This window comes from Pterocles gutturalis, unplaced genomic scaffold (genome assembly GCF_000699245.1).
Source record: "Pterocles gutturalis isolate BGI_N339 unplaced genomic scaffold, ASM69924v1 scaffold20103, whole genome shotgun sequence".
Classification (NCBI taxonomy): Eukaryota; Metazoa; Chordata; class Aves; order Pterocliformes; family Pteroclidae; genus Pterocles; species Pterocles gutturalis.
In genome coordinates this window covers 56,934-84,421 of record NW_010118549.1, presented here as the reverse complement: position 1 = coordinate 84,421, position 27,488 = coordinate 56,934, and the positions used below count along the sequence as shown (strand labels likewise).

The 27,488-nt window shown below is 52.1% G+C and overlaps 1 protein-coding gene across 1 annotated transcript; it reads right to left on the bottom strand.

Moving 5' to 3' along the window:
* Window positions 1-758: 758 nt before the first annotated feature.
* Window positions 759-22,793, bottom strand: CD101 (CD101 molecule; the record flags this gene model as incomplete). The annotated part of the gene is given in 10 exon segments (XM_010076269.1): window positions 759-823; window positions 7,266-7,431; window positions 10,006-10,401; window positions 11,200-11,607; window positions 14,437-14,841; window positions 15,790-16,173; window positions 16,958-17,369; window positions 20,482-20,882; window positions 21,807-22,240; window positions 22,681-22,793. Coding segments are annotated over 10 exon segments (3,184 nt in total), but the record flags the coding sequence as incomplete, so codon positions are not given.
* Window positions 22,794-27,488: the final 4,695 nt, after the last annotated feature.

Here is a 27,488-nt window from a genome sequence, read left to right as displayed (position 1 = left end):
CGCAGAAAGCGTGGGTGCACCGCAGGTGTACACAGTGGCAAAATGATGCTGTCTATTTTGGGCTGTATTTGGTATAGCATGGCAAGGGGGCTGGAACTTGATCTTTAAGGTCCCTTCCAACCCAAACTATTCTATGATTCTATTTCCTTCCTGATAACTCACAACTTCTTTTTTGCTATCTTGGCTGCTTTGAGCATCAGGTGGATGTTACATACACCTGGCTATTCCCACATCAAGATCTTGCTTCTGAAGCATAATGGTCAGCTCAGATCCTATCATTTTATATGCTAAGCCGAGACTGATTTTTTTGCCACTGTGTCTTACTTTACAGTCACCTACACAGAATGTCCTCTGCTGTTTCACTGCCCAGTCAGTCTCATAACACCTCTGTGCATTTCGTCAGAGCCAGCCCTCAATCCTAATGCCTTGACTAACGTAATACTATCTTTCTTCACTTAGTAGTCACCCTCTTTTCCAGACCATCTATGTGTTCATTGAGCAGCAGAGGTCTCATCACTGGTGACCTCCCTCTTCTGTCAAAACTGTTTAGTTTCTTTTCTGCCTTGTATTTTTAGCAAATAGTTTATCCATGCAAGGACCTGTCAGTCTTATCCCATCATTACTTAGTTTCTGTAAGATCCTTTGGTGATGGACATTGTGGAGCTCGTGGAGAGTCTTTTGGCACTGCACAGACTACATCTGTGAGATTCTTTTCTCATTGACTCCTTCAAAGAACCTAGTAGATTTGGGAGCCATACCTGCCTTTTTCAATAGCCAGACCATTTCTTCCTTCCTTGGTGCAGAGGTCAAGCTTCCCAGCTGCCTGAAGGTCGCCGAGCCTTGCTGTGTCTGGCTGGTCTAGCATAGCAGCTTGCAGAGCCATCCAAGCCTCCGAGTACCCATGCAAGATACGCACGAAACTCTGGCCTGATCCTAGGGCCCAAGTGCCTTGTGTTAGCAAAGTGTGTAATAAATATCCATTTATATGCTGATTCTTCAAAACAGGTCAGATCTTTACCCATAAGAGAGGCTCAGGAAGATGTGGTTGTTCAGTGTGAGCTACCAGACTGCCAGATCACTGCTTCTGGGTTGATGGCCCTGTTCCCAGGAGCCTCTGGAGCTGCCCCAGAACAGCCCCATCAGTCAAGTCCCAATAAGTTTTGCCTTGCTGAAGTCCAACTAAATGTCCAAATGATAGCACAAAATGAGCTACTTGGCCTCCCATATCTTTGCCTCACCTGGGGAACACACCGAATCAATGCTCACACTCTGAGACCAAAGAGCAGGATGACCTTGTGCTGCCTGCACGGGACATGTGCTGCCTCAAAGCATACGCGCGATAGCAGGACAGTATGTTCACAGCTTTCTCTCTAGGCCCAGAGGGGCTGAGGGCTTACCACAGGCATGGCTTCCCAAGGACAGAAAGCAGGGGACTTTGTGCCACACTGATGGTGGTGAGAGTTACCCCGTGACGTCCCCATCCTTCCTCCCCGTCTCTTCAGACCTTCAGTAATTCCTCTCTGAATTCCCTGCCTCTACTAACATTATCAGGCAGACGCGGACGTCCCACTTCATTAAGCCTGTAAGCCACTGGCTGGATGATATCCGACTTGCATCCGTTTGCAATTTAAAATGGGCATTTGCTTGAGATCAAAGTGGCAGTGGCAGCAGGAACAGAAATTAGCATCTCACGGTCTCTCTCTCCCGGGTTTCATCGCCACAGTGTGTCTCCCTCATTACCAGGGAAATGAAACATCTTTACAGTTCAGGCTGCCTCTGCCTTTTATCCCACGGCCACCGCATGAGGCATTACTGCCACATTTAACAGCGATTGGTCACGGCCCCCCTCTTTCAAATGGGGCAGTGGGCCTCTCCTCCCTATTAGCATCTCATGAGGGGGCTGCGAGGAGTCACAGCCACTCGTGGTTTGCCATACGGCTCCCAGCGTTCACCCATTCATTCCCTCATGCTTAAAATAATGATAAAACCAATGTCACACCATCCCCCCGTTCCCTCCGAATTTTCACAGTCGACAGTCCCAGAAATGAATGCTTCTCCCAACCCTACAAGTAACAGAGACCAGGTCACCCCCTGCTTTGCAGCCACCCCCACTGTGCTTTGCTTTCCTGACAGTCGCCAAGGAGGGGTTTTAGGACAGCACCCATAGCAAGGACAGGCTCGGAGGATGCCAGAGAAGCTCCCTCCCTCTCCCCTCTCTTTGCCTGGCCACCAGGCACACAATCTGCTCCCGGTGCCTGCAGGGGGAATTACCACTGTGTCAATTAAAAGATAAAACACCCTGCTCAGATTGTTCTTTTTAAATAAAGCTGCTGATGGAGGTGAGTGGTTTGCAATGGCAGTAGCGAGCTTGCACACACACATCCCTGGGGAGCTCACTGGCTGTAGAGGGCTCAGCTCCCTGCCAGCATCTCTTATAAAACTCTTCTTAAAAACATATAGGGGAAAAAAAAAAGTGTGAATGAAAGCAAGAAAGTTCAGACAAGCACATGCTCGAATTTGTTGCTTGTGGTATTCTGTTTCCTGTCTGGATTGCAGAAGCAAGCAGTGTCTGGGCCTTGCTTTCCAGTTCGCACTTCTAAATAGGAACTGCTGGGGAAACACAATTATATTTGGTTTAAGCGATGTCCATGAAAGGATTTTTTTTTTTTTTTTAAATGCCCAAGCAGGTAGGTGGCCATTAATCTTGTCAGTCCCACCCCACCACAACCAGCCTCTCTGCTGGTGAGTGCAGCTGGCTGAAAGGACGCCGAGCTGGTCCCTCCTGCTTGCTGCAGCAGCAAAGTGGGCCAGATACCGCATTACCTCTCGCGCATCCTGCCCACTTCAAGCCCCATGGTTTGTACTGCTTCTGCCTTGGAAAGCAGTGCTCTGGGGCCAGGGCTGCCTTTTCTTGCCCTGTGTGACAGGACTGTAATCCCATATTATCCGCTGGAAGAAAATAAGAAAGAGGCAGAAGATTAGAGAAGAAGGACCAAAAAAACAGCAGTAGGCAGATATGATGCAGCAGTTTCTTAGCGGTTAAGGAAGGGTTAGATTTCCTAGGAGCAGTTCTGCTTTATCTTAGATGCCAAAGACCAAGGCCATGCAAAAAAGGAGGGCTGCAGGAACTAGCTGGAATGCAAAACAACATTGAGACCAAAGCACATACCAAAACTGCATCTTTTATTTCCAGTTTTTAAAATATTTTATCACAGGAAGAAATGGAATGTTTTTCAAAACCAGCTCAGAAGAAGGAAAGAAGAGATGCTGCTTGAGAGGGGACATCCCAGGAGAACTTCAAGACATTTGGAAGCATTTCTTGAAAGTTTGGCAACTTTCCTCAAACACCTTGCCCTGGCAGTCCAGCATAGCAGGCTACTTCTGGACCCTCTCTCCCAGGGAGCAGGGCAGGCCAGGAAACCCTGAGCCGTCAGCTCCCACAGGATGCAAATTGTCTCCTTGCTTGCAAACCACCTCTCACTGCTCCTGCACAGCAACTAACTCATCACCCACCCTCCCCCTTATATTCCTACTTGTCCCGCCCTCACATCATCCATCTTCTGAACAGTGAGAGTCTGCCAAACTGCAGGGTTGTGCTTACTTGCCTGGGAGGCAGTGCTGCCTTACAGTTTCCATACCTTCCTATAGAAACACAAGAGTACAAAATAGCTCTTGTGTTTCCATAGCCCCATGCAACTGCTTCCCAGTGGATTAATTTCTCTTGCACGCAGCTCTGCATTGCCCTGTAGCCCCTTCAAGCAGCTTTAAAACCTATGAAAGGACCCTGGACTTCCCCACCGCACGCTGCCCTCACACAGGACGTTCCCTGGGCAAGGGCACATCTGGGGGACGGGGAGCAACAGGGGCATGGCTGTGCTGCAGGGTCTGCATTGTTTTCCCCCATGGGGCTAGAACAGCTAAATATATATTTTATCAGCTGTTCTAATTTATATCAGAGGCTGGACTTGAAAAAAAGGTGGCAATGGAAGTGGATGAAGGTGGCCAAGAGCCATGGTAGCAAAATCAACACCATCCACTGACCCACCACACACACATGTCTCTCCCACTCATACATTTACCTCAGCTGAGTGAAATGTTCTCTTTAAAAATAGGACTGTTTTGGAGCTTTTGCTGTGATAAGTTACAACTCTTTCTAAGTTCACTCATGGAAAAAAATACATCTTAAAAAATATAGCCGAAAGGTTTGGCAGTGATCAAGCAAAGCCAGAAAAAAAATAAAGAGGAAAAAACTCTGCCACTGCAAAAACACACATTCTTCGTGCAGACCCTTCCATCAAGGCCCCAGGCAGACTTTACAAACTTAAATTAAAACCTCTAAACCTGCATGAATAGAAAACTGCTATTTACATAGGCCTCTGGTTAACTGAGTGAAAACAGGACAGAAGTAAGTAGTGACACACTGATGGAGAAATCTCCCTCTGTCTGCCCACCTTCTTCCCCCAGTCCACCAGACACAAAAATCTTGTGTTGCAGTAGAGTCTGCAGCTTTTTACATGAAGATCAGATGGCAAAGACAGCTCCACAGACCTGCAACAGAGCACCGAGGTGGCCGAGCAAGGGCTTGGGGGATGCACCAAACCCAGCCAGGTCACTCATAGGGCTCACACAGCTTCTAGAGACTGACCCATACACGCGACCACTGCAGCAGGGTAGGGGCTGTCCCCTGCCACCACCCCAACACTCTGGTAATGAGTAGCAACCTAAATAAATTAGATTTTTGAGTAGAAGGCTGGCCTTGATGAGGTTCATCCTAAGACATGTAAAGAATGGGCTGTCAAGCCATCTGTTAGTGGTTTGCTGTGGTTACACCTGAGGAGGTGTGAGACACCAAGTGACAAGAAAAAGGGCAAAACTATTTTTAAAAGTAAGGGAAACTGAACACTCGCACCTTCTTAACTGCAATCCTCAGGGAGATGGAGGGACAAAGTACTTGCAAGCACCTAGAAGAATGCAAGAAAAAATAAAACAAACTTTTTGGGGGTTGTTTTCAACAAGAATAGAGCATGTCAGACCTATCTAATCTCCCTGCAAGAAGGCTGCAAGCCTTGTGGGAAGGGGTAAGCAGTAGGCACCATATATTCTTGACTTTACCAAGGCTTGTGAAGTATGCTCCCAAGGTATACTTATGAACAAGCTAAGGAAACAATCCAAACGAAAACACAGAGGGACAGCACATAATTGGTAGATAAAATACATGCACAGATTGTTAACAGTTCATGGTCAAAAATCATTCCTTCTTTCCTTTCCCACCCCTTAACACACCTACCTCTCCTCTCTGTATCCCCTAATTACAAGCTGGGTGCCAGGCTGGCTCAGGGCTGGCCATCAGGCAACTCACACTCCAGCCTTCCCTTGATGGGACAACTCACCTGCCTCCTCCATCCAACTACCACTTTTCATGAAACTTGTAGGAGTTTAATGTCCTGGGAGCATCTGCTTCTCTGTCAAAACAGACTGAAACTGGTCCATGAGTTAAAGCATTATTGAGACAGGACTAAGACAAACAGACAGCAGGATCTTTCACAAACTGGTGCAGAAAGCTGTTCGACAGACCCGTGCAAACGGTGCTTCAATTAGATAGGAAAAGTCAACAGCCTGAACACACAGTGGAGAAACAACTTGCTAGACAGCAAATCTGCAGGAGAGGAGCCTGCCGATTGTGAGCCAAGTGCAAACATTGCCACACTGTTACACACACACAGAAAAATCAAACATCCTACTGGGATGTGTAAATGGGACATAACCCACGAGGCAGGGGGGAAACCTCTGCAGAAAGCCCCACGTGCAGCTCTGAGCACTCATGCTGCAGGGGAGACAGCTGAGGTCAGGGTAGCAAAGGGAAAAGCTGCACAAGGTCCAGAAAACATAACCTGCAGGAAAAGGCTGAGCAAGCTGAGCCAGCCAGTATAGACAGAGATGGCTGAACAGGGAAACAAGAGCAGTAGTCTTCAAACTTATGCTAAAAGTCATTTTTAAAGGAGAAAGGGACTGAAGCACTCCCAGGTCCTTGGGATACAGGCCAGACAGCTTTTCTAATTGTAAGGAAGGTGAAGGACTTGAACAGATCATCTAGAGGGACTGTAGTGGCTCCAACCCTCCCTCTGGTTGAAGTAAGCAGGTTCATAAACATCTACCATGATGTCCATATGGCTGCTTTTGTCTGAGGACAATGCTTTGAGTGTCACCTTGATGGCTGGTCTTACAACTCGCTGGGACCACATCCCACTTTGCACAATTAGGGGCTGAGTATCCCTTGACTTATAGGGACTGGACTGAAATCTCCTTTCCTCTAATGCATCAGCCAGCCAGCCTTCAGGTAGCAGAGCTCCTCAGCCTTGAAAAGGTGAGCCTGAGCTGGATCCAAGAGCACAGAAGAGCTGCTCCACAAGTCTAGGCACAAGAGGCTGGATGCTGTCTTCTCCTACAGCAGTCCCAACAAAGGAAGGAACTGGAAAGTCTTTGTACACTCATCTCCAAGATGGCTTCATGTCCCCTTCTTCCTTCTGGGATCCAAGACTCCATGCAAGTCCCTTATTGGGTCAACAGGATTCATTTTTTTTGTGGATGGCTGTGGTACCCCTGCTATAGACTTTCTTTAGCCCTAGCCAGCCTTGCTCAGTCCTCATGTTCCTGTGACATGTTTTGTGAGGATGGCCCATTTCCTTTCAGAGAAGATGCTCTTTTGGCACAGGCACTGTCAGAATGAGGGAACAGCAGTGTCTGAGAGCTTCCCAGCAAAGGCATGTGCAAGGCCTTGAATGAGACACCAGTACTCAATTTCCAGCTCTACCACAGGTTTTTAGCCTGCACACCACATAGATTTTGTCAAGTCAGCTACAATGAGTAGCAATTTGATAGTTTTGTGTCGCAGTGCAGAAAGAGCTGGTTTTTTTCCCCCAATACCTGTAGAGGGGTATAGAGGAATAACACCAATTCCATCCACAGTGGGAGACTTATACTGCAAGGACCTCAAAGACACCACAATGAACAGAGTGTGAAAAGGGTGGGTACCAAAGAGACAGGAACACCTGCTATGAAAACCCTATTTTCTTAGTAATTCAAAGCGGCTTCGTTCCACTGAAAGTAAACATGCAATTTTAAGAATTCATTGCAAAAGCTACTACAATACAATAAAAAGCCCCTCTGCAGGTACTCAGTCCTCCTCGGCTCCCCAGCTCCGCTTCTTCAAGTTATATCTGCCATTATAGACCAGCTAAGTTTCCTTGAACCCTCCGGCCCCTTGCAGTTCCATCAGCTGGTCTCCTGTGATGTTGCCCTTCTTGCTTTTTTGGAATTTGAAGCACCAGCAGATAACAGAAAGGGCCACGAGGAGAAGCAGAACCAGTGGTAAGTACAAGATGAAGTTCAGCAGTGGTGGGGATGAACAGATCCTAGCCAAAACAGTTGACTCTGGAGGAAAAAAGAAAGAAAGAAAAAAAAAGTGAGGCCCCAAGCTAGCTTGAGTTTCTCTCTCCTACTGATTCTATAGGTTATCTTCTTATCAGTTTTCCCTCAATCTTCAACAGCTACCAATTTTTAAGAATTCATACAGGCTACCTGAGGAGAAGGGAGAGACAAACCAGGCAATTTGCCTCAACTTCTTGTTTTGGGAGGACAGATACAGCCCCGGCTTGTTCAGCTGAAACAGACAGAAACAGCATGGCTCTTCAGCTAACCCATTCCAGACAGTGCTCAGTAAGGAAAAACCACATACCCTTCACCCCCTGGGTCCCTGCCCAACACCAGTGACAGTGGGGTGAGGCAGAGGTCTGCCAGGGGCTGCACCACTGAACAAGGAGGGACAAGAGGAAAGCAAAGGAAACCACATCAAGGAGGTTTCTGTCTCCCCCAGCCGCCTGCCCCTCCTTGCTTCTGCCCCTCTGCTATCCTATTTCAGCCACGCTGAGCTGCAGGCAGCTGTGAGCCCCATCTCCACCAGCTCCTGCAGAACAGTTTCCCAGTTGAGATGGAGGCTGCTTGTACTGCTGGTGGACCTTCTGGGCACTTCAAGAAACCATGTTCGATCAGTCCCACGCTAGCTGAAAAGCTCTCATTTGCAGCCTCTCTGGTTTTGTCCTGGGCCCTTTATAGCCATTCATTAATCCTGGCCACCAAAGTCTCCTCACTTGACATGCAGCTTCAACACCACAGACTGACCTCACATGCACCTGGCCTGCCATGAAGGGTCATGCCAACTCCTTTGGGTCTGTTTCATCCATCTCAAAGTGTTGCTCCCCAATTCTCCTCTTTAACCAAGACCCATGTGCAGATGTCTTGTGCTTGCTCTGCAGAACCACGCTGAGCATGCAGGTCTGCTGATTTAAAGCTGTCCATGGGGGACCCACACAGCCTGGTGGCCTAGATGTAACCCTTGGGATAAACCAACCTGGGGGCCGCTCCTGGCTGTGAAACTGGCTTTTACCTCTCCACCTTGGAAGCTCTGTGTCCTATCCACATAGATGGCAGCAGCACTTACTCTCCCATAGGAAAACAGGGAGAAGTCTCCACTACATGAATGCCTCTATAGTACTAGGGAGGTATCCTAAAGGGCCATCAGAGATTAGAGCTGGAGTTACTCCTGGTTACGAGTATACTTGCACATGGGTGTGTCATTACCCCTTGGAAAACTCTGAAACATTGAAATTCCGTGAGCCATAGGGACATCTTGAGATGGGGGGGGGGGGGGGAGAGAAAGAAAAAACACGCAGCTAATCTCTTGGATCTTGTGAAAACAATGAAAATCACTTGGCAAAACACTTATACAAAAATTGGAGGAGAATTTTCCAGCAGTTACTGAGCAATTGTAGCAATGGCTACCTTACCACTAACGGGTAACGAGACGGAGGGAGCTGATGAAGCAGAAATCTGAGTGCTAGAGGGAGTCGTGATGGACAACAGCAGGAACATAACATCAGGGGGATGAAGTGCTGTCAGTCCCTCCCTGTGAAATTAAATTCAGATTAGCTCTGTTGTAGGTGCAGAATCATGCAACTGGGCTCCGTGCCTGCCTGTGCCAGCAAGCAGGCACAAGGGGGGCTCTGCGGGGTCCCCTGAGCTCTCTTCCACATCGATCAGCATTGGTCATTGCTGCAGAAGCTATAGCTGAATGTAGGCACCCAGGCTGGCTTCAGGCACAGCAACTCCAGCGCTGAAGGCACAAGAACTGCAGGATCCTCTCAGCTGGGTGCAACACGATTGATTTCACAGTTCATATTTTTTCCTCCACATGGGTTATCTGAGCCCCCTGTTTCCCCAAAGAAGTAACAAGAGAGTGCTTTTTTCCTGCCTGTTACCTCTGTAAAAAAACTGTGTGCCTGACTGAAACCTATGCCTTCATTTATTTAAATTTCTGTATGCAGAATCCAGCTCTGTCTTTGCACCTGGCATGCGCCCCAACTCACCCCAAGAGGCCAGAGGCCGTTTTTAAAGACCTCACTGGAGATGGACTTGCCAGAAAAATCAGATCAAGAATTTTTTCCCCGAAACAGTTAGCATTCTGGCCCCAATGGTATGACTGAGAGCAGTGGTTTGCCCATGGCCTCACACAGATCCCACAAGCCAAAAAGCACTGCAGACACAAGTGCACACAATGGTACCCTCAGGACAATGTGCCTCACAGTCGGAGCTCTTGGAATCTCTTCCAACCACCACCTCCAATGTTTACAAAGCCAAGCACCTGGGTTTCAGCCCTGGCAGATCAACGGGACTGGGAATGGGATCTCATTGCTTCCTCTCCCAGTCCCATAGCACATGTCCCTCGAAGGGAGCTCCTCCCTCCCCTGGCTCCCAGCCCAACTCTGGTGATCTCCCCAGCACTGACCCACCCTGCAATCCCTTAGCAAGTCCTCCCGGCCCCACTGCATCCCTGGCATTGCAGCCAGCATCGCCAGCAGAGAGCTGCCATTATTCCCCCTCCCCACACCCCAGCATGGCTAAGGGGGAACCCTTGTGGGGTGAGCAGCCTCTCGCACCCAGCAGCATTACCTGGGGGGATAGTAGCGAGCTGGGTGTACCCCGAGTGTCCCAGGGCTTGCAGAGCCCAGTCCTCCCCCTCGCTCTGCTGCTGCCACTCCTGCACCTGGCAGTGATACACCCCAGCATCGCCCTCCTCCACGCTGAGCAGCGTCAAGCTGAAGTCACCGGTGGCGGGGCGGCGGAGGTGCAGCCTCCCTGCCAGGCTCTCCTGGGGGTACTCGATGGTGCCATCACGGTGGAGGGTGAGCAGGGGCTTCGGGCGGCTGCTCTCCTTCTCCCAAAACCAGGTAACTGAGAGGTGGGTGGTGGGCAGGCGGGCACCCTGCAGCAGGCAGTGCAGTGTCACCTCCTCACCCTCCCTTGCTGAGATGCTGTGGTTGGTTTTCTCCAGCTGCAGTTCATGCTCTGGGGTAGGATGCAAGTAGAAAGAGACATTGCGATGTCACACTGCCATAGAAATGCTTCTGCCTGCGCCTGCAGGCTGATGGAAATCTTCTGGAGCAAAATGTGGGGGACTGGGATGGCCTCTTGCAAGACCCTCTGCAGGACACCCACAGGACCCTTGCTCCCCCTGACCCCTCATCATCTCTGCCCCCTGTTCACAGCCCTCTGCTGTAATACTTCCAGTCTCCTCCAAATAAGTGATAAGGCATCCTTTGGACTGAAAGCTATTTAGGAAGCTTGAATTCTCTGATGCACCTCATTTAGGGCTGCAACCCATAAGCTGAGGGAGGCTGAGAGAGGGAAGAACGGAGACAGGGAGACCTACTGTGCACCCCAGTAGTGCAGTGACCAAAGTGGGAGCAGCTGAGCCCTCAGCCTTGTGTCTTGCTTCAGGATGCTCAGGAGTACCAGGTAAGAGCTGCTTTTCTATTCACAGCACTGTACAACCAACCAAGCGCACCATGTGTTGGAGGGAAAAGAAAATGCTGTGATTCATTTTGTTATGAAACATTAGACATTATCTGCCAGTGGCAAAAATACCAGTGTGGTTGGTTTGAGAGGATGTGGTAAATCCTCCTAATTCCCTATTTCACTTTGAGAGGCACTGACACCTCCTGCATCCCTAAGTCTCAGACCGAATGCAGGAGCTGCTGCTTCTCCTAATCCCTGCCATCTTAGGGGAGGTTTGGTGGGGGCCCCATCATAAATTGATCCAACCATCTCCAGCAGCACCTATACAAGAGGTAACCACCTGCTCACCTGGGAGCTTGAACTCCAGCGTGGTCCTTCCCGATGCTCCCTCTCCGAGTTTGTACCAGCCGTCTGCCAGCCAGAGCCATTCCTCTACCACACAGTAGTACCTGCCCTGGTCCTTGGGGTTCGCAGAGAGTATCCACAGCCAGAAAATGTTGCTGGATACCCTCTGGCTCAGGAACCGGGACTTTTGTGCAGGAGAGCTGAACTCCACCCCATATTCCAGTATGCTGCTGTAGTCAGCCCTTACAATTTGCAGGGGGGTTGCATCTGCTGGAGGAGGAGGTAGGAGGTACCAGGTAACAGTGAACTGAGAATTACTCTGGGCAAACATGATCCTGCACTCAATGGCTGTATCAGCACCGCCGGCAATCTCCACAGAGCTCTCTTTCATAGCTACCTGAAGCTTGCTTTCTAAAATGGAAAAACAAAATAAGAATGCCAGCTGCAGCTGCCAATACAGGGATGCTGGGAAGAAGAGGAATAAGGCCGGCCTGAGAGACCTGCCAAAAGAGGAGGGAGGAAGAGGGTGCTCAGAGGACAAAAACCCATTAGGGGATGTTAGAGCAATGGGTGTGGGGAAAGGAGGGAAAGGACAAATGCACACCCCCTTATTTGAGCTGTGACGGGGAACCACTGGGTGCTACTGGGCAGGGGAGTAGCAGAGGAGGCACCTGGGGAACCACAGGGAAGGAATGGGGGGCAGGAGGCAGTTGTTGTGTTGGATCTTGAGGCAAAGCCTCGGTCTGAAGTAAACATGTCCGTCTAGCACTGCTATCAGCAGGCTCACACATAAGTGACAAAACCAGCCCATGGCTTTGGAGACTGTGAACAAGTGTCTTATCTCAGAGATACTACAGAGCCTGCGTGGGTTTCACTACCAGTTGCTATCTCAGGTGTTTGCTGTGGTTACTAATCGGAAACCACATAACATGGTCCTGAACATCTGCTGTGATTACACCCAGCAATCATTCAACCTAACACCAAGCAGGTAAGGATAGGAGAGCTGCAGTGCTGTCTGTGGCTCTGCACCATGGCAGGGTACTCAGCTGCTCCTGATGCACCTGTGCTGCTCCTGGTTTCAGGGACCCCCTTCCCACCACACATCACCTGCTGCTGGAGCCTTTCCTTCTCCTCCAGTAGCAGAAGGACTGCAAACTGGTCTCTTTGAAGGGTCTCCAACCACCTGCCTTTCCCCTTGGCCCTCCCCTCCATGCTGAGACTCCACCTCTGTCAGATGGGGCCAGCAAGTCAGGTGAAGGACTACACACAGATATCTACCCGTGGGTGGACAGAAATTACTCGGCACAAGGCACCATCAGGGTTTTAAGGGACTGCAGGCTGAGTTCCCATTCTTAGTATTTTCCTGGCATATGAGCTGAGCAGCGGGATGCCCTATGCTGCAGAGGCTGGGGGCAACAGCTCCCTTAACCTCAATCCCTTGGTGCTGGTTTCGGGGACAGACTGCAGAGGACATGCTGAGATGCCCCTGCAGAGATGTCTCAGCCCCATGTTCTCTACCAAAGTCTCAGCAGGGCGCTCTCCTCCATAGCTCCTCCCCTAGGGATGCAGCGGCAGCAGGTCATGGAGAGGGCCTGTGGGCCAGGAGGGACCTGCGGCTTCTGCTGCAGGAGCTGATGGGGAAGAGGAACACTGCAGGAGAAAGCCCACACATTTCCCCTTCCTTCAAGCATTTCTTCTCAAAACTCAAGCAATCCACTTCAGAGGCCATCACCGTCTCTCTTAAGACTGGTCAATGCAAAATATGGAGCTTCATATTCTGCAGCTTTGCCCCATCCCATTGCTGCTAGAGAGAGCTTCATTCCCAGACTTACTTCTCTACCTTCCGAAATATCCTTCACTGGCTCATGCTGCCCTTCTCAGAGAGACTGTAGCAGCCGCCTCCCACTGCACATCTCCCCCTCCCAGTTCCCACCATCTTTACAGCATCGCAGCATTCAGTAATGGCTGCAATAGTTTGGAGCCAAATGTCATAATATCTTGCTACTCCGCTGCTACTGTCTCCTCTGTGTAGATGCTCTACAACTACACCTGCTTGTCTTAATGACATTTACACTACTAACATATGCTGACAGCCACTGTCTGCTGTCACCCCTAGCCCCAGCACCACCCCCCAGACCCCCTGCCCCGGGCCAGCTGTAGCTCAGGTGTAGCATGGAGCACCCCAGCACCCAGCTCTGCAGGGGCGATGAACGAGCAGGAGCAGAGCACATGGGAGAGCACCATGGAAACGAGCCTGAACAGGGAAGGGAACGTATCAGCTTATGCTACAGCAAACCCATCAGTTAAAAAACATGGAAAATGCATAATTTCAGTTCACTGGGTTGTGATCCTGAAAATACAAGGATTAGAGGAAGAAGCACTTAATGCATGAAAAAAGCAAGAACTGTCATTTGCTGGCAGAACAGACATGAGGAGTTAAAAAAAAAAAAAAAAGTCAATGTATTCTCATGCCTTCCTCCACAGGCTCAGAGGTTTTGGCTGGGACAACCCCTTCAATTTCCCCAGCACCCCCAGCCGTGAGCAGGGCAAGCTGACACCGTGCTGCTGCCAGGGGTGGTGGGGAGCAGGCACACAGCGGGCCAGTCCGGGGGCTGCGGTGCATTTGCAACATCTCTCTTCCATAAGAGGATGAGGATCCCTGTGCAGTGCTGGCAGGCCCGGCAGCAGCACAGACCGTGCCTGCAGAGGTGGGCATAAAAGAGGGCCCCTGGCCGCGCAGGCTAGGCGTGCCCGGGAAGAGGTGCTTCCACCAGAGCCCCTCACACCTTGTGGCTCAGCGCTGACTCCCAGCCAGGCAGAGAGCCTTGGTGCTTTCTCAGTGTATCTTGAATATGCTGGGGAAACTTCAGGGGGACACACACCTATACCAGCAGCAGCTTTGGGGACTGGTCGCACCCCCAGCATTCAATTGAGCTCCTTGGGGAGGACTACTTCCTCCCAGAAACAAGGCTTAAAATCCTAGTGGCAAGGCTGATCCCTATACACCTGGCATAATCTGCAAATAGACCAACACCAAATTTGCCTCCAAGAGAGTTGTCAGGAACTGAGGGTGCTGAGGAAGAAATAGGACAGGCAGTGCCATCTCTTGCAGCCCTGGGAGGTCAAACTGATGGGGACACCCCAGCCATCAGTGGTCCTGGTTGCCCTGATCACATTTAATGTATTTAAAGTTGCAGAAGGAGAGACCTCTGCTGAAGAAGCATCCATGGCGCTGCTTACCTGGCAGCACCACCTTTATCCCCACGGCATTGGACCTGGTGGTGGCCGCCAGCTGCCCCAGCGGCAGGGTGTTCCTCCTCCAGACCTCCACCTCACACTGGTACATCCCCTCATCAGCAGCCGCGGCATTGTGGATGCGCAGCTTGAAGGAGGTGGCAGCCTTTGTCAGCTGGGCTTTCCCCTGGAAGTGTGGCAGCGCTGCCCCCCAGGTCACGGTGCCATTGGGAAAGAATCGGACCAGCTCATGGTAGTGGCCAGTGGGCAGGCTGGGCTGAAAGAGCCACCTCACGGCCACCGGCACCTCCTCGAGGGTGTAGTTGGCGCTCACTTGGCAGACGAGTTCAAAACTCTGCCCATATCTGACAGTGGCAATTCGGCTTCTCAGCGTGGCGTGCAGACCAAGACCTGCTTGGGAAGAGAGAGCTCTTGGTGCCAGGACAGAAATCCTGCCCCGTGCCACCTCACCACTGCCCTTCCCATGTAGCACTGTCCCTGCTGCCCCAGCCCCACGGCAGCCAGCAGTGCTGCTGCTACTCTGACAGCGTCACCCTCCAGAGTTGCACTGGTCTCTTTCAGCCCCATGTGGTCCCCAGCCCTCTCCTATCTCATTCCCTCCTCTTCCCACCGCCCTGCCCCCCAACCCTGAGCACCCTCTTGCCGAGGCTCCCCAGTCCTGCCCCATGGCAGGGAGCCAGGGATACGCTGCTGCTGCCCTGTTTGCTGCATCTTTCCACCCTCCACAAAAGCATAATGGCTCCTCTGGCCTGACTGGTGCTCTCAGGCACCCGGCTCAGCAATAAGAAAGGAAAAACATCCTAAATGACAGCCAAAAGCTGCCTCTCCATGAAGACACCCATTCCATCAGTCAAAAGAATGCATGGCATTGCACGCCGAGGAGGTTGGCGGCTCTGTGCTCAAACAGGAGGGCAGGAGAAGTGATCAGACACCAGCACCAGGTGTATATCTCTTACAAACACCACAACACAATTCAGTTAAGTGCCTTTGTTGAGCTTAATTACGGTGAGTAATTATGTTGCTAGAACATATATTTTGCATTTCAAGTTACGGAGACAGTCAGAAAGACCTGCTGAGCAAGCCACTGCCTTTCAGGTCTCTGGGCATTTTATCTGTTTTATCTCACTCGTCTCTTCCAAAACATCTCACTGAGGACTCAAGCACCCTGCTAGAAATGGGGAAACCGAAGCACTCCAGGGCCAAGTGATCAGTACCAGCAGCAGCAGAGGTCAGAGTACAGCAGACCTCTGTCCTACCCACATGCATCCACCCACTTCTCCAGCCTCGCCTCCCGTGTGTCCAGCTTGAAAACCCAGAAATAGGGGTGGCCCAACTTACCCATGGAGATGACTGTCACTGCTGTATCCTCCTCCTCTGTCCAGCTTTGGCCTCGGGACCACTCCGTCGCTTTACACCTGTACTGCCCTCCATCACCCTCATCCAACACATTAGGGATCACAAGGGTGAAAGCGCCAGAGCTTGCTTTCTCCAGATGGATCCTCCCCCGAATCCTGCTGTCCTGGTATGTGCTGCCCAGGTTCAGGGTACCATCCCGCTCCATGGTGGCCACCAGCACCCAGGGACCCGCGTGCTGTGGTGGCAGGTGCCACCACTGCAAGGACACGGGGCTAGTTGCTCCTTGCACCTCGCAAAGGAGGATCACGGCATCTCCCGCCACGACCTGCGGTGTGCTGGTGGACACAGACAGGTGCATGTGGCTCTCTGCAAAAAACAGTTACTGTGTGGGAGGGGACATTGTGCTCAAAGAAAGACAGAGATACTGTGCCATTAAAATGGAGAGACTAGATAAATCTTGACATTGGAAAAGGAAAGGAATTGTCTAAAATTTTCAACCAGCCTTTTATTATAACTTTAGAGAGGGCTTTGTGGGTTGTTTTTTGTTTGGTTGGTTTTTTATTTTCTTCTTTCATTTATTTTCTGGGACATGGATACATAAAGAAATACTTAAGAGTCCCAACAGGCACTGTCTGCTACATCAGAATAGTCATTGTCTAGCTACGACAAGGAAACCAAGAGTCTCCTACACATCTTTCTTAGAGCGGTTTCTCACAAGTCATCCCTCCAAAACAGAGAGGGTACCCTGATGGAAATGGCAATGATCCCCTCCAGCCAGAAGTATCTGATTTGCTGGGTCATCCTGTGATCCTCAGGAGTAGCAACACAGGCATTGCTCACAATTCTCTGTGCCAAAGACACAGGAGGACCCAGCCTCCACAGAACTCTACCTATTTGTCCAAAAACCTATTGCAAAGAGACTGAGCTAAAGGTTTACACTTTGTTGACAGCTGCTGCATCTGTCATGGCAATGTTTGCCAGAGCAAGTGCTTTCCCCATTATTACCTACCAAAATCTATGACAGAATTGCACTCTTGCTGCAAACAGCTACTGTGTTGCCCCTACCAAGATGAGGCCAGTCTTGAAGTGTTCCCTAGTCAGGGATCATGGCAGGTTTTACCCAGAAGAGCAGCCATTAGGATTTACTAACCCATCGGCTTCACGTTGACTTGGATGCCCGAGGATAGATTGGTTTGGATGCTGTGGAAGTCTCCAGGAGTCTTCACCTCTGAAACAGAGCAGTGGTACGTACCATTGTCCTTCAGCCCCACCTCATAGATGATGAGGACATAAGCTGTGTTGCTTTGCTTGAATGCTTGGAGCTGCCCCAGCTTGGCTCTCTCCTCACGTTCTTCCTCCCAGAACAATACCCCATGGGGGTCAACGCTGGCCACTTTCACACCGTTGATGAACCAAAGCACTTGGAAGTGCCTGCTGCTGCTCTTCTGGGCTCCCACCGTGCAATTCAGCTGCAAGGTATCACCTTCAGAAAGGGAGCTTTCGGCAGCAGTGATGTTCACAGAGAGGTCTCTGCCTGTGGGCAATCAAAAGCAAAGAGGACGCTGGGTGGCCATACCCACGCTTCCCTCCCGCCTGGCAGCACCAATGGCTATGCAGAAGGAAACAGGAGGGAGTTCTCTATTGAAACATTTTCTTTCCTTAGAAAAGTGATCAGAATGGACAATTTTTCCCATGGGGAGATGGCTGCCAGCTCCAGGTACTAACCAGCAGTAGCAGGTGGAGGAAGCACCAGAGCCCCGAGGAACCAGCTCCCCTCTCCTGGGCAGGTAACCCCCCCAGGGCAGAGCACGACTCAGGACAGCCTTGTGCCACAGCCACCCCTGCTCATCTCAGGCATCTGAACTGAGGGCTAGCCCAGAGGCACTGACTTTTGTGGGGGGCTGCCCCATCTCACCTGCTAGAGCTGCTCTGCTTCATGTAACAAATACCTCTTAAGCCAGTAAGGGGCACAAAGGAGCTTTATCATGCAGTGGTATTTTTAACTCAGCTCTCTGTGGTGGGAGAAGGCACACAGGGGGCTGGCAATCAAGTTGCTTGTCTGAATCCTGTGCTGTTGGTGCCACATGCTGCAGCCCTTGCTAGCCGCTGCAGGATGTGGGCAAGAGATGCTTTCTGAGTTGGAGAGGTTTTGGGTTAGTCTCTACAGAAAGCAGCAATGTAAAGACTTGTTGCCACATGAGGAGGTAGAGGGAAGCAGGAGGAGGTAAGAGGTCACCTCCTAGCCCCTGTCCTGCCCCTCATACTGACCAGGAGGAGGTGCCGAGCAAAGAGGGTAGTGACAGGGGGAACACAAAGTCATCTTCCCCTTGGCAGACCCTCTTGGGCAGTCAGCCAAACCTGAGATAAGGACCCTGTCTCTGGGTCCTGTGATACTATTCACCTTCCTCACAGGGCATTCAAAGTCTCTGCCACTAATGCCCCCTGGTTCCCAGCTTCAGGCAGGCTGGAGAGCAGCTGCAGGCAGGGACCTGCAGGGTACCCCAAAATTCTGTGCCGTAGCCCCCAACAGTGGTGGCACAGCTGAAAAACAGGAGGTAGAGCTGAGCCCCAACTCCCTGGGCACACAGTCTGGCTCATGCTGCTCCATCTCCTTGGGTCACTGTGGTGGCCCCCATGTCTAACAACAAAGGCAAGGCTACATGCTGTAGTTTGGAGGTAAAACAGAGCAGCTCCTGGACCGCCACTGGAAGGGCTAAAATAATTTATTGAAAGCAGAGTACCCTGTGAATTTAAACATTGGCTTATAAACAGTTTGTGAACAAAATTCTCAGCCACTGCAGATATGTCTGGCATTCCCAAATATTTGCTGGAGAGTTTATAGAAACCACTGGAGCAGTTGGCCATGGTCAGAGTGGTCACTGGCTCTCCCACGGGGTGCTGGAGGGATACTCCGACCCCACAGATGTGATGTGCTGGAGGGCTCGTACACCTGCCACCATTCCCCCCTGTCCTCTTACCACCATTGCCTCCCTTCTACACTTAGTGGCTACCACAGTGCGAATATTAAACTCTTACAAGATTTCTCTATTTCTAAACGATCATGTGGCACCAGTACCCAAAGTCACATGCTACCAGTCATACTGAATCCTCTTAAACAAGCAGATATAGGAAAGCACACTGACTGCCATTGCTTGCCAAGCAGCAGCACACATGGAAAGCCATTGCTGCAAACAGTGCGTAAGAAGGGGAATAAAGCTTTGCCAGTCAGCCAGCTTTTGGGAACCAGGCTCTTGACAGCGAGAGACTGCACTTCCCCCCACACCTCCACCAGAACCTTGGCCCCTGAGCTGCACACCGGGTGCTTGGTCCTTGCCCATCTGTTTATTTGGTTTCCTGCTCTGACTCACCACCCTCCCATAAGACACCTGTTCCCCTCACCACCCTGGCTCTGCAGCCTCCTCCATCCACGCCAAGGCATGGGGATGTGGTACACCACCTCCCCAGGCATCTTTTCTGCAAGAGACTTGCTCCTGTTTTATTACATACAACTGCCTATGTTAAAGAGCGTCAACTAGACACAGCCTTGCCTTGGCTCCTTTAAGGTGAAACTTACTGGTGGGAAAGAGAAATCTCTCCTTCCCTTTCTCTGGGCATAGCTACCCACACACAGCTGGGAAAAGAGCAAGGTGAGGGACTGCAGCCAGGAATGAGCTTGCAGCAGGAGGAACAGCAGGCAGGGTGCTCAGAGGAGCAGCAGCAAACACACAGTGCTGTAACCATCCCAGAGCAGTGGGGAGAGAGGGATTTTCCCACCAGCCCTTGACGAGGTGATGCGGAGCTTGCGGATGCCTGGAGTCACAGGAAGCTGCTGGGCAAAAAGAACAGGAGGTACCTGGTAGGGACAGAGCGGAGCCAGGGTGGATGGGCAGCACCAGCAAGGAGCTGTTTTTCAAAAACTTCCTTATTTTAATCCATCTCATATATGGTAGCAGGTCTAAATCTCCTCTTTCTAAACACCTAATGCTATGTTTTCCTAGAGCATAAGCCAGGAGCTTGGTGCACCCACTTCAGAGCACAGTCTGACCCATAGTCCTGTTACTGCCATATATGAGCTACCAGAAGGAGACACAGGGATGGCCTAAAAAAGAGCAACATGGGTTGCTCTGGAGGCCAGCAGACTCGTGACAGCACAGACAGACCAACCACCTCCAGCAGATACCAGAGCTGTGCAGCACACACAGTGCATCCCTGTGTCCCTCAGTGCCTATGGCTGAGGCCCTGCAATAAGCAGCTGACTATTATGTACTTTGGTTTTTGAGGCCACAAGCCCCTTGAGGCAGTCTATCATGCAGTTATCCATGCACTGGAGCTTAATGCTGCCAAGGAGCCAGGCTGCTGTGGGCACATGCTTCTAACTCCTCACATAGGCCCACAAGCTTGCACAATCATTGCCAGCATCAGAGATTCGGCTGCGTGCGTGAACCTCCAAAGCGAGAAGCACCAAAAGCTCCCGAACCAGGGGCTGCCACGGTCCTGATCCCAGCCCACCTCCCTCAGCACCCGGTGGAGGTGGCCAGATCCACCAGTGGGTCCTGAGGCTGCAGCAGAAGCAGGTGAAGACTGCTGAAGGCTGCTTCTGTAGAGCCTTGAATGCACAAAGGAGTTGGATTCAACGTGTAAGTTTGCAAGAGCCTTACCCTGGCTTGTGACCACTAGCGATGTCCTCTCTGTTTGCTTGCAGGAGATGTCCTTCCACGTCTCATCAGGGTCCTCAATCCACTCGGCTGCCTCGCAGTACAGCTGCCCCTGGTCAGACAGCTCCACTCTGTTGATGGAGAGCTTGTACGTGGTGTTCCCAACCTTGTTCAGCTGCACATCTCCCACCAGAAACCTCTGTGTGTAAGAAGGCCCTGGCCTCAAGACAAAATCCTTGGAGAGGGTGAGGACCTCCTCAGTGTGGCTCCCTCCTGCTCCCTGAAGATGGTACCAGCCAACAGAGAGATGCGTGTGCTGGGCAGTAGACTTGGACACCTCACAGGTGAGCTCCACCGCCTCCCCTTCGGCACGGGTGAGGACCTGGGGCACCATGGAAACTGAGAGGGTATCTGCAATCACTGAGCGTGGGGGAGAAACACAGAGAGCAGCGGGTCACGGCAAAAATAATTTCTTGGCCCCGATGGGCAACCTGCTGGTCACTTCAAAACTGCAACCAGGCCCTGATGGATCTGACAGTGTAGGAGAAATATCATTTGTACCTGATTGACAATGCTTCCATCAGACTACGCCAAGGTGTGAAGTGGTTAAAACCTCAGCAGGGAAGAAAGCACAGCAGACCTCTCTGCAGTACCCTCTTCGGATAAGCTATGGGCAGTGTTAATTAGACATCCCAAGGGAGATTAATGAGCAAGGCCTCATGATCCCAAGTGCAGGTTGGCACACCACCAGGATAGAGGAAACAGCAGCAAATACCAGATGGAAGTGCCATACCACTGTGTAGACTTGGTGCGCGTGCAGTAGGGCCTTTCCCTTTGCCTCTCCACCCCATTCTGTTCCCTCCCACAGTGCTCTGCAGCAGCTGCTCTCTCCATCTTTCTGTGGGTATCCTGCTTGGGTCAAGACCCATACCCTGACCTGAGAGGACACCAACAGCTAATGCACAAGGTCTGAAAACTTCTTCCCTCCTGAGCATTTGGCTGCGAAATGCTGTGGCTGCATCAGGAACTGAAGTTGGGCCATGGGACAGCAGAGGCTTCCTCTCCCTTCCCTTGCCCTGGCTGGGAGGTAACAACCAGAGCAACCTGCTGAAGAACCTCTGGGCATCCCAACCTTGGTGACCCAGGGGTAGGATAGCAATCCCGCAGCGGGGAAGAGGATAAGGAAAATTTGTGCCCACCAGTCCCATGAATCTCCCCTTTCCCCAGCTACTCCTCTGTCAGGGACCAGGAGAGGAGCAGTTCTACCCAGCACAAAGCAGGGGGCAGTGGAAGCCTGCCTGCACCCCTGCCCGTCAGGGAGCATGGCTCTCCTTCATGACTCACCCGAGAGGTTCGTCTTGGCGCTGTAACTCCCAAAGTACCTCTCATCAGTGTTGGGAGTGTGGCACTCGTACTCCCCGGCATCCTGGTCCTCCAGCTCGGTGATGTGCAGCAGGACAGCATCCCCCTGCACCCGCTCCACGTAGATCCCCCGGCTGCGCACACGCTGGGTGTAGATGGCGTAGGGGAAGGAGGGATCGACGGTGCTGACGATCTGCACCTCCCGCTCGGGGGCCGAGGGCATGTAGATGGACCACTGGAAGTTCTGCTCCGCTGGGCCCTGGTAGCCGCTCACCTTGCACCACACTGTGACATGGGACCCCCTCACGCGGTAGAGAGGCCCCTTCTGAACAGTCACCGCTCATTGGCCAGTGCTCAAACCTGCCAGCAAACAGTCAGCACATGCAGTGTTTGCAGCAGTACATGCTACCCGAGGGCTGCACACCCAGAACAGCAGTGCGTCTGGATGTGCACAGGACCTCAGTATAATACTGAAAAGAATTGCTGTGCAGTCTCATTCTTGGAAGCGCAAAATGCAAAGGACTTCATACCCCTTGCAATTGTAAGAACAAGGGCTCCCTCCATTTCTGCCTGCAGAGGGTTTGGGGGGGTGATGGCCACCCGTGCATCCTCCCCTCCCCCAGAGCTCCCAGTGGTGACACTCGCTCTATTATGGTGTCTAGCACACACACTGACCCAATGCCCATGGGACATGGGCACTGAGCCAAAAACCCAGCATGGAGACTGGGCCAGGGAAGAGAGCTAGTGGTGGCACAGCCTAAGAAACCCTCAGAAAACCTTTCGCAAAGGAAGGGGGGATGAGGTAACTTTCTGCACCCCCAGCAGTCACAAAACAGGGCTGTGCATATCCCCTTACTGAAACTCTGCCAGGGTCTGGGCAATTGCTTTGGAGTGAAACCACAGTGCTGAAAGAAGAACAGGTGGCTGCACCTCGTCCTGTGGCCACGGAGCCACAGCAGCCCTGGCCATGGTGGAGCCGTCCTGGTCCTGCAGCTCCAGCAAGGAGCCCTGCTGAGCCACCCACCTACAAACGTCCCATCTGCACCAAGAGAGTGCTTTTGTTCCCCCTTACCTACCCCAGAAAAGCCCCTACCACGGTGCAGGGCACTCACCCAGGAGGAAGAGGAAGGCAGCCACCAGGCACTGCACCAGCCCCATGGAAAATGGTTCTGCTTGTGTCCTCTCCTAGAGGGGTAGCAGCAGGCTCTCCTGGGAGATGGCGACAGCCACCCTGCTATTTTGAAAGTGGCTGAGAGGAAGCTGCCCTGCAGTGGTGGTTTCCTCTGCTTAGAAATGGTGGGGAGAGGCTGGGGAGCAGGGTGCAAAGTAACACGCCTCTGGGAGGTGACAGCCGGCACCCCAGCCCCATGCCAGCCGGGCGAGGGTGATGCCCAAGGCCCCTCCTGCTGCTGTGTGCATGCTAGGTGCCCAACGCTACCTTCTGTGGCTTTGCTGTCCCATGGCAGCTCACAGACTCTCTGCCTCACAGCTCCTGCTTTGATGCACGGAGGAGTTTGCTCCCTGCTAACAGAGGGAGCAAGGGGCCAGACCCCAGGGAGGGATGGGGCAGATTTCTAGGGCTGAAGCTCCCCCCAGCTGTTTATTTTTCCACAGCTGCAGACAAAAGCATGATTCCTCAGGTACAGACCAGGTTGGCACAGTGCTCCCCAAGGACAGCTTGACCAAGCTCTGCCTTGGGGTGCGCTGGGGCACTGCAAGTGGGGTGTCTCTCCCACAGCACTTCTACCAGCCCATCAGCTAGGGCAGGAGGCCCTCCATCGTAACAGTCAGCCCAGCTCAGGTGGCTTGTCAACTCTCAAAGGATCACCATGCAGCTAGAAATCATCCAGGAACACTCTTGTGTAAACACACCCCATGGGCAGGCAGCCAGATGCAGGGCATCCTGGACCAGCACTGCCTGCAGGGGCAGTGAGACCACAGAGACCTGCACTGGGGGGGCCAAGGCCAGGAGTCTGCTGGCCACAGCCCAGAGGCAAGCGCGGCAGCTGCATCGGCTGCTGGGTAGCATTGCATCGTGGCACAGCATGGCCTGGGGCATGATGCTGCTCCTGCCAGCAGGTGCCAAGGAGGTGGTGGGAGGTTGACAGGCACAGAGCCCAGGCAGGGTAAACCCAGCCTCTCAGGCATACAGCTGAACACTAGCAAGGGGCTCAGACCAGATACGCTCTCTGGAAGGACTTGTTTGGGGTTTTGGGCGAGGGGTTGTTTTGTTTGTAGGTTTTTTTGTTGTTTGGGGTTTTTTTGGTTCCTGTCCTCCCCAAAAAGGATGGCAGTGCAAAGCATTTACCCCTGAGCCACGTTGCTCCCACTGTGCTGCCAGGGCATCGACTGAATGACTAAGCTAGCTCAGGGAAAAAAAAAAAACAAAAAAAACCAAAAAAAAAAACCCACACCAACACAAAAACCCACAATTGTAAAACAAGTCCTTTTGCGTGATCCCACGGGAGTCCTAGAAGGAACGAGGTTCATGTAACGAATCAAAACAAACACGAAGTCCCTCTTTCCCCCATTTAATAAACTGATTCACATGACAGCCTGCGGGGCCAGGAGATAGAGGCAGAGGCTCCTCGCTGCAAAGCTCATGCCTCCATTAGCTGGCTCCTCGGCAGTCTGTGTGCACAGCTGCACCACACAGCTCTCCAGAAAGCCAAATGCAGGCTGCAGGGACAGGTTGTCACAGCAGGCAGAGAGGTCCTTGCAGGATCTCACCTGGCCCCTGTCACCCACTGTGTTGCAATGAAACAGAGCAGAGGAACAGCACCTGTTTTGGGGGAAGATGGTGCAACCCATACGCTGCCTCCACAGAGGAGGTTAGCAGATAGGGCAGTGGCTGGCAAGTGGTGGAGTGCCCCAGCGCAGCTGTTGGTGAGGAAGGCCCATGTCCCATGGCAGTAGGACATGGCCATAACTGCGTGGTAGGCTTCTGCTCCCTGCTGTAGGATGAAACCCTCCTGACTCAGAAGGAAAGGGATAAAGAGGTTTACTTTGCAAGAGCAACCCAATGCCAGCAGTGCCCCAGTGACGATCCTGCTGACAGTAAGCCAACCTGCTTATCACTTTGGAGGAGGGAAAAGCATCTCTGCTACAGCAACAGAGTAAATGGAAAGGAAACTTGGAGTTCAACCTCAGTGAGCTTCTGACAGTCGGTGTACAGATAAACACACACATGGGGACAGTTAACTCCAAGCTTGCAACTCTAATGATGCATGAGTCACTGTTTACATTTGCAATAGAGAAACTGGGGAGAATAGGATTGCCTGGCCTAGCCCCATCACCAGCAATGATGATGCTCTGTGGACAAAACCAATCGCTCTCTCTTCCTAGGACTGCACAGTCTAAAACTTACTCCCTTCCTCCCTGGAAAATCAGTGCAACCAGACATACAGCAGGGATATTAACCACTCAAGGCAGGGTAAAGGAAGAGGATCAGAGAATCCTTTACAAAGATAGCATTGCTGTTAGAAACCACATTGTGGAAGTCAAATCCCTGGGGAGAAAGATCCCGTTACTCTCTTTTCCTGAGGATGACACCAGTTGGGAAGTGAGGGGGAAATATGCTTCTTGGATGGCACAGAAGCTTCCCACCCATACCTGCAAGGAGCCTGGCTTGTCTCCTCCAAGCCAGGCATTGCACATGCCCATGCACCTCACCTGGGGAGCTGAAGTGCCATACCAGGGCCACAGGGATTAAACGCTACTGACCTCTAGCCCTTGGCACAGCCTGGCTACCGCCAGCACCTGAGCAGCAGGGCCACCTCTGAGCACACCCCAGCAGGGTACCTGGAGGGTACCTGGTGGTGACCTCCAAGGCTGGAGGTCAGGTTTCCCACAGCACTGACTTTGGCTTTCATGCAGGTGACAACCATCTTGAATTGCATGCCTCCATTCTCCTTCCTCTTGCCTCCCTGGATTCCTTTGCAGGCACCCTTTCTGGATACTGCTCAGACACTTTAGGCCAAAGTTTTCCAGAAAAACACCACCAAAAATGCAGCATGGAAAGTTTTATCAAGCCCAGTGCAGCCAGGGTGAAGTTAGACTCTACCTAAAAGAGCACAGCAGCAATCAGCTACATCCCTGGTGACTTGGAAACCTCCCAGACAGACAAGTACTGACCAGACTCTCCCCTTGCACACTGCCAGGAGCCTAGGGAGAGATGGGGATAAAGCAGGATCCCTCCCACAGTGGGGTATGCTGTGGAGGAAGCTGTTGAGGATGAAGGAGATGACCCCATTGTCAGTGTTGGTTTTTAAGGGGAACAGACTGCTGAGACTGAAAAAACAATTAGGCACACATAGGGGAGAGGCTGCAGCCCAGGTCCTCTGTCTGGCTATTTGGCCCCCATGAGCTCCCTTACCCCATTTGGGTGTCTGGGGTTGGGGCAGCTGTGGTTTCCTCTGCCCACAGTCATCACATTTGTTTCTGGCTTCCATGCATCGCAGCAGAGGGCACAGCTTACCCCACCTTCTGGAAAATGGCAATGAACCCCACCTTCCAAAGGAAACACAGCTTTGCACAGGAAGGCTTTTCAGCCACTGCTGAGGTTGCTTGCTCTGGGAGAAAAAAACCCAACTCTTAAAAGGGGGGGTTCCCCCATGAGCTTTAGGTATTGCTATGCAACATCCTCAGTGAAAGCCAACTGCTCTGGGAGGAGCAGGCACGCTGCAGCCTCTGCTCAGCCCTGTGGCTCTGCCAGCTCCTCACCCCAGCCCAAGCCCGCCCTCAGCAATGACCTGTCCTCTGCTTCTCTGCTCACACAGATGAGCACCCTGGGGCTCCCCAAGCACTGAAGTGCAGGTAGCAAAGGAGCTCGAGACTCATTTAAGGTTGCAGGATCCCAGCAGAGAGGCTGAAGAGAGCAAAGGCAACACAGCCCTCTCCTCCCAGCTCCTCCTCAGCCTTCAAGCTTGCATGACCTGCCCTGGAGCAGCATGGATGGGAGCCCTCCTCCCCAAACACTTTTTGGAGGAGAAAGGTACATGGTACCTGCTTGGCTGTAAACACCTCGGTGCCTTGCAAAGGGCAGCTGCAGAGAGCTCCCCGTATTTGAAGCTGCTTTTGCAGACAAAGGGGGAGGGGGAATACAGCTCATAGTTGCAGGCTACAGGCAAGCTCTCCAAAAATGCCTCCTCTGCCTTTGCTTCACAGGTCTCAGGAGGCATGTCCCCTGCCCAGAAATGCCATTGCCACATCCCCACAGTGACCAGAGAGGGGCAGAAGGACAGGGAGGGATGGAGGTCACAGCTTTGAGAGGAAGGGGCTGGCGCCAGGCGGGGTGGGGGACGCGGGGAAGAGCGCAGCGTTAGCCAGGATAATCTGGCAGTCTTGGGGGATGCGCCAGAAGCCTACAGATAATCAGGGGAGCTGGCACAAGAGACTTTGAAGTCTGCTGTCAGGTTTTCTCAGCCCAGCTCAGACATCAAAGGCAGCTGGTTATTTCCCCCAATTACAGAGCAGGAGCCGGCCAGCTGCCTGGCTTCCCCAAGGCCAGCCGGCTCAGCCGCGATCCCCCGGGCATGCTCTCATGGGCAGAAACCTCCTGACGGAGCACAAATGCCTGAATCCTCCTGCTCCTGCCGGAGCCAGGCTCACTTTGCTGGGAGCTCGCCTCACAGCCACATGGGCTTTCACCTTGGGCTGTTGCAG